The 10,212-nt window shown below is 40.8% G+C and overlaps 1 protein-coding gene and 1 pseudogene across 1 annotated transcript in view; one reads left to right on the top strand and one right to left on the bottom strand.

Annotated features, from left to right (window-relative positions):
* LOC126500661 (alcohol dehydrogenase class-3-like) overlaps positions 1-780 on the bottom strand; it is a 3,297-nt pseudogene extending 2,517 nt beyond the window's left edge.
* Positions 1-9,816, top strand: part of Ptpn20 (protein tyrosine phosphatase non-receptor type 20) — an 80,372-nt gene extending 70,556 nt beyond the window's left edge. Inside the window, exons 8-11 of the mRNA XM_050140658.1 lie at positions 3,893-4,227; positions 5,916-6,131; positions 8,811-8,873; positions 9,751-9,816. Coding sequence (XP_049996615.1) covers positions 3,893-4,227; positions 5,916-6,131; positions 8,811-8,873; positions 9,751-9,816 — 680 coding nt within the window. The remainder of the gene's footprint in view (positions 1-3,892; positions 4,228-5,915; positions 6,132-8,810; positions 8,874-9,750) is intronic.
* The last annotated feature ends 396 nt before the right edge of the window (positions 9,817-10,212 follow it).

The raw sequence follows: 10,212 nt of genomic DNA, 5'->3' as shown, positions 1-10,212 counted from the left end.
TGGCGAATTTATCTTTATTGATGTCGATACCAATGATCCGGGATGCGCCAGCCACTTTACAGCCCATGATCACTGCCAATCCAACTCCTCCCAGGCCAAAGATGGCACAGGTAGAACCAGGCTCCACCTACATCAAAAGACAGCCGCTGTTTCAGCAATGTCTCTCTGAATTCAGGCAGAAGCCGAAGCCCAGTCCAGTCTCTTACCTTGGCAGTGTTCACAGCAGCACCATAGCCGGTTGAAATGCCACACCCGAGAAGGCAGACTTTATCCAAAGGTGCTGAAGGATCAATTTTAGCAATAGAGATGTCAGCCACAACTGTGTATTCAGAAAATGTGCTGGTTCCCATGAAATGAAAAATAGACTTTCCTTTGCAGGTAAATCTGCTAGTGCCATCTGGCATTAATCCTTTCCCCTGAGTGACTCTTATCTTCTGGCAAAGGTTTGTTTTAGGATTTCAGACAAAATTTGCATTTTCCACACTGTGAGATGTAAAGTGGGATGACAGTGTCACCTGCCTTCACCTTAGTGACCCCTTCACCAACGCTTTCCGCAATCCCAGCGCCTTCATATCCCAAGATCACTGGGAAACACCCCTCAGGATCAGCTCCACTCAGGGTATAGGCATCGGTGCGGCAAATGGCGGTGGTGATGATCTTAATTCGAACTTCGTGAGCCTTGGGAGCTGCTATTTCGACTTCCTCTATGGAGAGAGGCTTTCCAGCCTCCCAGGCGACTGCAGCCTTGCAGCTGATCACCTGGTTTGCCATGTCCTCAGGTTGTGGTTCCCGAGCTGAACGTCAAGCAACAAGTCTAGCGGATCCTGGGCGACAACCGTCATTTTCCCTGGTTACCCTGCCAGTTTTCAGTAGCTCATGAAAAAACAGCCTACTCAGCATTGTTGGAGGTTATGTATGGATTCAGTTTTGTAGACTTCCTGCCACTTACCAAGAGCAACCATTGATGAGTATCTGGGCTTCCAGAAGCATTGGACCGGCACTGAGTCCCTGTCATGAAACCCTTCCTTGAAGTGGCAGGTTATAATTGAGCCACTTCTATCTGGAAGAGATAGTGAATTTTTTAAACAAAAGATAAATTTGCTCTGTATATGGATTTTTCTTACCTAGACACTGTGCTTTTTCCAAATATACCTTCTGTAGACCTACAGAATGCCTTATACACCATCATGGGTGTGCCGCACAAAGGAACTCGCCATTCTGGGGAGACTTACTTGATATAGTGGTTGGATACAGTGCTAAATAGGTGACATTCTCTTCTTGGGACAGTATTCTCTAGGAGACTGTGTGTATACACAGTACCTGCTCTAGCCAGGGTTCAGAGACTAAGGGGTACACACAGGAGCAACACTACTCTAATAAGCCATCAGCACAATGTTTGCCTCCTGGCTGTGTGACTTCTCATTGTCTCTGTTGTGGTGGTGGTGGTGAGATGTTTTCATTAGGTCATTGAGGATTTTGTTTATGCTTTGATTACATTCACTCTTCCCAGCTCTTCCCAGATCCACCCCTTCCCTTCCCACCCAGACTTATGTCCTCCCCTTCCCCATAAAGACCAACCTGGTCTGTCCAAACGTTCTGGAATGTGTGGGCCTTTTTGTTGGAGCATGGTCTATGTCTCAGCACACTCTTAGAGAAAACTTCTTCCAGCAGCTATCAGTTGCCAGTAGCACCTTAGCTAGGGGTGGAACTTTGCACCCAACTTTCCACTCCATGCTGGCATTTGGTCTGACTTGGGCTCTCAGAGGTCTTATGTCTGCTGCAACAACCGCTGTGAGTTCATAAATGCAACTGCCTGCTGTATCCACAAAGCACGTTCCTGTTGCCCTCCACCTCTCTGGCTCTTACATTCCTATGTACCCTCTTCTACAGTGGAGCCTGAGCCTTTGGAGGGAAGAGTGGGGTGTGTATGTTTCATTTAGGGCTGAACATTCATTCAGTTTGTTATTCTCAATTAGGAATTTTGCCCAATTGTGGGTCTGTGCATTGATCACTATCTACTATAAATGTAAGTGCCTCTGATGAGGATTGAGATATACTTTAATATATGGGTATAATGATAGGTCATTAGGAGTTGATTTAATACTCTGGCCTTTTAGCAGCCATCGTAGTAGGTTTTACCCTAGGGTCTGTAACTGTCTAGTCATTGGTTCTGGGCCACTAATGGTTTCCAGTATGGGTTTCATCTTATGGAGTGTACCTTTAATCCAATCGGAAAGTAGTTGTTTACTTCGATGACATTGACCTTGAACTGTTAACAACTCTCTTCTTTAATGTTATTCCAAGTCAAGTGGTGGCTTTCTGCAAAGCTGACTCTTTTCTTGAGAATCACAAAGCATGTAATAATTGCTTGGATTTGTGAAGCCTACAAGAGGCTGCATAGAATGGGACAAGTAGAGCAGGAGTTTGAATTGAGTACTTCTGGTTTGTATCTCTAAGCTAGACTTGGTTGAATTATTTAACACTTCTAATCTCCCTTTTCAATACTAAAAATGCTTATATAAAGTACATTCCTGTCAGTTAACAGCATGTACTGACTTTACTTCCATTTGAAAATATTTGTTTTTCTATATTTAGCAACAGATTTTCCTGTTCATCTTTATAAGAGAGTTCTTGTACTACGTTGGAATTCAAGACACTCTGTCAGACTCCACAGACCTTGTTTGGTGACCATTAAGCATAGCGTAGTTGCTAAATGACTGCTCATGACATCCTGAGTAGTAAGAGAAGTAGCTGGTAAGAAGAACACTGTGGCAGGGAAGGCCCTGAGCAGAGCACACTGATGCTTTTTACGTGGGAGCAGTGGTGGAACAGAGCTCCAGATGTCTGTGTGCAGTAAACCAAGAGCTCCTGGACGGTGAAGTTTATTATGGGCCAAATGCCAGTTTCCCTCTCATACTTTCTAACAGTGTGAGACAAGTCCCATGCTATTTGGAGCCAGTACTTTCAGTACCAGTACCACCTTTTTGCCACTTACCTTGTGTCTGTCTCAGTTAGGGTTTCTATTGCTGTGAAGAGACAGCATGACCACAGCAAGTCTGATAAAGGAAAAGCATTAACTGGGATGGCTTACATTTTCAAAGGCTGAGTCCATTATCATCATGGTGGGACATGGTGGCATGCAGGCAGACATTGGTGCTGGAGAGGAGCTAAGAGTCTTACATCTTGACCCGCAGGCAACAGGCAGTGATCTGAGACACTAGGCATGGCTTGAGCATATATGAGACCTCAAAGTCCACCCCGCAGTGACGCACTTCCTCCAACAAGGCCATACCTTTTCCAACAAAGCCACACTTCCTAACCGAACCACTCCTTGTGAGCTTATATGGGCCAGTTACATTCGAACCACCACACCTTGTTTTGATTGGCACATTACCTCACCCAGTGAAAGCTGAGGAAGGATTGGAAAATATGGCTGTCTTGCTGCAATAAGGGCATTGGTGGAATTCCAAGAATTTGTTGCTAAACCATTATCATGCCATTCTGTAAAAACTATGGTCTCTGCTGCCACATACGTACAGATTTCCCCGATTCTCAGGAAAATGCCACTCACTGTTGTCCCTGACAGCTCTGTACTCAGTTGCAGAGTGGTTGTCACTAGACACCCTTGGGTCTAATACTGCTGTCTGTCACAGGTGCTGGCGCTGGTGATGACTCTTGCTCTCAGTATCCTCCTGGCTGTGTACTTCTCATGTCTTGCAAATAGGTTTTATGGAGGAGTCTATTTAAACTTAGCCCCTTTGAAAAGAATCTTGTGTGCCAGTCTTTGAGGGGAGGGTCATGGATTTACCTATGTGGGATGCTTTATGAAGTCTGGATGGATTGTCTACCCACTCTTCCATATTTTTACCACATGTTTCTGTTTCTATAATAGATGATTCAACACGTGTTCCTCTTGGAAAAAACAAAAACTACATCAATGCTAGTTATATTAGAATAGAAAATGATGAAGAAGAGTATTTTTATATTGCTACTCAAGGACCACTGCCAGAGACTACAGAAGACTTTTGGCAAATGGTTATGGAAAATAATTGTAATGTTATTGCTATGATAACCAGAGAGATAGAAGGCGGAGTTATCAAGTGTCAGAGGTACTGGCCCATTTCTCTGAAGGAACCTTTGGAATTGACACACTTGCGCATCCTTCTGGAGAACTGCCAGATAACTCAATATTTCATCATTCAAATATTTCAAATTGTGAAGAAGTCCGTAAGTCTTCAAATGCTGCTAGTAGATGCATGCTTTATGATAGAAGCTGCCATATTCCACTAGGGTGGAATAGGCACTAAGGGTATGCTGTGTTGCTTGATTACCCTGGGAGGCCTGTTCTTTTCTGAAGGGAAATGGAGGAGCCATGGATCTGAGATAGGGTAAGGGTTGGGAGGAGTGGAGGGAGATGAGGCTGCAGTCGGAATGAAGAATGAATGAATGAATAAATAAATAAATGTAACTGTGATCAGTGGTGGTGGCACATGCCTTGATTCCCAGCATTCCAGAGGCAGAGGTAGGACGGTCTCTTTAAGTTCAAGGCCAGCCTGGTTTACAGAGAGCATCTCAGGACAGCTAGTGCTATTTAGAGAGACCCTGTCTCTAACAGAAAAATAAAAGTAACTTTTAGCCTCTTTTTCTCTAAAAATGAAGCTATAAATTTTCACTTCTGCTTAGTCAAACTGGAGAGAAAAGAAAATGGAGAGGGAAAATAGGTTAGGGAGTGGGCACTAGATGGCCCTGTGATGTGCTTTGGTGGCTTCTGCCCAGACAAGCATGCTTACTACTACTGGATTCCACCATACACAGTGAGCCAGGAGATATCTGTATTTTCCCGTTCTTGAGCTGCTGTGCTCAGCCAGTGACTGGATTCACATGGGGCGCTTTGGGACTAAGATGGGGAAACCTAGTGTGTTACCTGAAGGTGAAGAAAAGGACGACTGGAGGCAGCATCACACCGGGAACGTGCAGGACTTAGATGAGAAGGCAAGGAAGCAGACAGTTTAAAAAGAAATTGCCTTAGGCATGCACATTACACACACATTACACACACACACACACACACACACACACACACACACACAGTCCCATACACATATAAGTTAAATGCTCTGGGACGTAAATTCATTCATTATCAAGGAACAATGAGAAATAAAGTGTGACTATAAACATAAAGCAGGGACCAGCTGGAACATACCCTATTTCTTCAAAAGAACTTAAATTTAATAAGTGGTAACTGGGATGAAACACTCACAGGTGGGATTGTTGTTTGTTTTGTTTTAAATAAAATTGCCACACTTAATAAGGTGCTTAGGACTTGTGACTTGTGACACGAAGAGGGTTTTGAAACCATGTCAACCATGCCTAAGTTTGGTTACTGTACCAGAATGTACAGATTCTTCGGAATGTGTCAGCCTATTTTTTACTTTTAAATACTTTGAAATCTTGGTTTTTCTGAAGCCTCATGATAGAGAAGAAAAAAAGGTAGCTTAGGATTTGGAAGGCATACATACAAACCAGGCTCTAACTGTGGAAGCCTTGTGACCTAGCATTTACCTCCCAACCCTGGCCTCTAAAAATGATGACATAAGGGTTAAATTAGATAACTGATGTGAAATTCTTGCCACATTACCTGGTGTGGATCAAGTGTTGAAGTCCTGCCTCCTGAGAGCATTTTTATTTTTATTGTTTTCATTATTGTGTTCTCCTTTTTTAGATGGAGAAAAGCTAACTGACAACTTCCAGAGTTTCTGTAAACATCAAAATTAGGTTCCAGTACTCTGAATGCTCTGTATACCAGTTTGCGTTATCTCCATCATCATCGTTGTTGCTGTTGTTTGGTATATTAGAAGTTGAAATGAGACCTCTAATATAAGAAATCAATAAACCTCTCTGTGTCTCTTTAACAGACAGGAATGAGTCACCGTGTAAAACACTTGCAGTTCACAAAATGGCCAGACCATGGCACTCCTGCCTCAGCAGACTTTTTCATCAAATACGTCCGTTATGTGAGGAAGAGCCACATCTCAGGACCCCTGGTTGTTCACTGCAGTGCTGGCGTAGGCCGTACGGGGGTGTTCATATGTGTTGATGTTGTGTTCTGTGCCATCGAGAAGAACTTGCCAGTAAGTGTGTGATGAAGCAGATAGACTGATGCTGTCTCTAAACACAGTTCTTAACAGCCTGGTGTTACTGCAAGACTGACTTGGACCAGTGGAGCACATCAGATGCGCAGTAGCTTAGGAGACCTCATTCTCACTGCGCTTGCTGCAGGCTCCTGGAAATAGTGGGGAGAATTAAAGCATATTATACAAGTAAATGGCTAGGATAGTGTGGAAAGGAATGGACACTCTGTAAGTGTGCATTCATTTCCTTCTTCCGTGTGCCACTTACGGCGTTACCATTTTTCTAGGTAATTTCAATGAAGTGTGATTGCTTTCCATGAACAAATCTGACATGCATGTATACTGAAAACACGTTGAGCTCGGATTATTGAGAGGTCCCTAGGCTTAACTGACAATTTTACTATATGCTTTAGATTTGGGTGACTTTATATAGGTCGCTCATCCTCTCTCAAATATCAGCTGTATTATTTTATGTTTTGTGATTTAACATTTCTAACTATGTGTATATGTGTGTATATGCACATGCCAGGAGAGAATAAAGGGTTCACATTTTTCTGAAGCTGGAGTTTACAGGTAGTTGTGAGTTGTTCAACATGGGTACTGGGAATTGAACTCAAGTCCTCTGCAAGAGCAGTTTGCTCTCTTGAGCATGGAGCTGTTTCTTTAGCCTTAAAAGTCAGTTTTCTTAGCATAAAATGAGGAGAGAATTATACACGGGTGTGAGACAAACATTAGCAATCCCTTACTTTTCTCCTAAACTGGGGTGCAAGAGACAGTTTGAGCTGGGCGGTGGTGGCTCATACCTTTAATACTAGCACTCAGGAGGCAGAGGCAGATGGATCTCTGGGCTCTAGGCCAGCCTGGTCTACAGAGTTCCAGAACAGCCAAAGCTACACAAAGAAACCCTGTCCTGAAAAACAAAACAAAACAAAACAAAAATAGGAAACTATGTAACCATTTATGGCTTTTATTGTTATTTAGAGTTAGGATAAAAACCCTTAAAACATTGAAAGCAAACTAGTTCTTGTCTTGAAGAAGCATTAAGAGTTTGTCAAATATTCTCAGCAAACTTTGTTTTTTTCTTCTGTTTTGATCTTGTATTAACGGCTAACCTTGTTAATTTGCTAACTTGTTAAGTAATTTGTTAAGCTTGACAAGATCACAGGATACAATATCAATATGAAAAAGTCACTTGCATTTCTATATTTCATTTTTATTGCAATAAGTATGTGAAAAATGAAAGTAAAAAAGTAAATTTACAATTTACTCAAAGAAAATGAAGTAGAATAAGTTTAACAAAACAACATGATTGAGAAAATTGTAGAATACTTAGAAAAGAATGTAAAGAATGTAAAAAATTAATAAATGAAGAAATATATAATATGTTCATGGATTTGCTAAATTCATGAAAATTCTGGAAATTGTCAGTTCTCCCAAAAATTGGTATATAGACTGCAGGTAATTTTTCCACGATTCCAGGAGCAAGCTGTGCTAACTAGTTTTATGTCACCTTGGCAGGTGTTAGAGACATATCTTGGAAGAAGAAACCATAACTGAGCAAACGCCTCCATAATATTGGCCTTTCTTGAAAATAATCTTTCTTGAGTTGTGATGGACATAGGAAGGCCTAGCTCATTGTCAGTTGTGCCATCTCTGGGTAGGTTGGTGATGGGAACGAAACTAGAGAACCCTAGTTCCAGCCTTGAGTTCCTGCTCTGATTTCTGCCGGTGATTTACTGTGTATGACATGGCATTGTAAGCTGAAATAAACCCTTTCTCCTCAAGATACTTGCTTTTTATCATAGCAATAGAAATCCTAACTAAGACATAAACTAATAATAAAAAGTATATGTTGGAAAACACAGATTCTGAACTGGCTAAGACAATTTTGAAATGTAAGAATAAAGTGTAAAGAATAACTCTATCTAATATTAAATATTTTATGTGGTTAAAGAGATACAAAGGTTGATACTAGCAACAAAATAAGACACACAGATCAATGGAACAAACTGCAGAGCCAGAATTCTCCAAATGATTTTAAATAAAGGTGTCCCAGCAACTCTGTGTAGGAAGAATAACCTTTTCAACAATGGTTTTGGAACAAATGGCTATTCATACCCAATAAATAAATAAATAGGTAAAATAAATCTTAATTAAAACTTTATACTTATTAAATTATAATATAACTTATATTATAATTTAAATTATATTATACTTAATTAAAACCTTATACTTAAATGCTCAACACAGAGTGTAGACTTAGGTATATAAAAAAATCTTGGTCCCAAAAGGTCAAAAAATAAGGTGGATAACTCTCAAGGGATAAGACCTAAAGATGACCTCTGGGTCCTAAATGTACATTCACCTGCACAGCATATGTGAGCCCGTGCAGCTTTCAGTTCTCCTGGTAGCACAAAGGGGGTCGCCCACCTTTTGGGAACACTCTTTCTTGTAAATGATGGCTTCCTTCTTCCCCGTGAGAAGTCGACTGAAACAAGTCCTTCCTAGTCATCGGACTGTGCTTTCAAACACATTGTGACTGGGAAGGAGACCTTTCTGGTTACATCTTGACGTCCCTTTTCACTAGAAGGACGTATAGAGTGCTCACTTTTGTACTCTACATATGAGCTGGCGTTTTTCCTCTGTCTGGATAATTCAGTTCCCGCTGTCTCATTTCAGTTCAACATTATGAACATAGTGACCCAGATGAGGAAACAGCGTTGTGGCATGATCCAAACAAAGGTAGGTGCTCCTCTCGTAAACCTTAATAAGGACCGCCAAGACACAGATTAGTGTACTGCAGCGCTTTACAGTTCATAGTGCTCTTTTTACCTTTGTGATAGCATTAATTCTTAGCTTTGGTGGAGTTGTTTTGCTCTGATAACCTTGATGAAGTACATTAGATTTCCAGCAATGGAGTCTGGTCCATGGGGTTACTTAGAGAACAAGGGGAGGACTTGGCACTGAGACTGAAATCACAGGTCTTGACCACATTCTGTATAAGCAGTATATCAAATGTTAATTTTAAGTTTCTAGACAGTAATTTGAAATGTGTACTTGCCTCTATCTATCTATCTATCTATCTATCTATCTATCTATCTATCTATCTATCTCTCACCTGTCTGTCTGTCTTTTGGTTATTGGCACATTAACCAAATAATAAAAAGATATTTTTTAATATCACAGATTAGTTTGTAACCACCAGGAGAAATAAAGAGAATATTTATAATAAAAACAGTTGCCTCTGAACTGATATGTATACTATATATAAAATGTATATATAATTAGGGATATATTTGGTTATATATTATATAACCATTGTATATATTTGAGATGTTAGACGTACATGAGAGCCTTAGATTAGCTAGAGAAGACATAAGGAAAGGGATGTTTCATTTCATTCTGTTTAGATATTTGTCTGCTAAAGAATTCTACACCAAGACATTTATTTTGATTATTTATGTTCTTCATATTTAAATACATACTTGCTTAAAGAAGCTCTCAAGGGTTTGTAGACAACATTTGATCTTTGAGGGGAATTTTCTCATGTTACAGCTGTGAACTCCTGAAGGAGACCTTGGCTTCTGGTTGCTTAACCATGTCGTTTGTGTGTGCGCAGGAGCAGTATCACTTTTGTTATGAAATTGTGCTTGAAGTTCTTCAGAATCTTCTGGCTTTGAGTTAAGAAAGACTGCGCCTCTCACTTGAGATTACCAAGAAGCTTGTGCTGAAGGCGCTGCTGGCCGTGCACTTTGCCCTCTGATTTTCTCTCTGAAATCTCACCGAAGGCAGCATCTTTGGGCACAGAGCGAACTGTTTTCACTTGATCTTTCTGGACAATAGCAAAATACCCACCTATGTTTTTCAGTGGAAAGGTTACATAAAATAACCTCAGCTTAGCTGTTTGGGTTTAAGGGACTTTAGAGTTCAATAAAAGACTGAAATATATTGATTAAGCTTTTATTTGGAAAGGTGGCCAACAACCTCAGAAGATTTCCAAGCCTTACAAGCCTTACTCTGGGAGAACATGGGACTAATAAATGGTAGGTTCATATGTTGACCTCTCACGGGCATTTTGCAG

The sequence above is a fragment of the Alexandromys fortis genome, unplaced genomic scaffold (genome assembly GCF_014885135.2).
Source record: "Alexandromys fortis isolate MF-2015 unplaced genomic scaffold, M_Fortis_MF-2015_v1.1 scaffold_46, whole genome shotgun sequence".
Lineage (NCBI taxonomy): Eukaryota > Metazoa > Chordata > Mammalia > Rodentia > Cricetidae > Alexandromys > Alexandromys fortis.
Note: the sequence above shows the minus strand (reverse complement) of the source record. Positions and strands in the feature narration are given on the sequence as shown.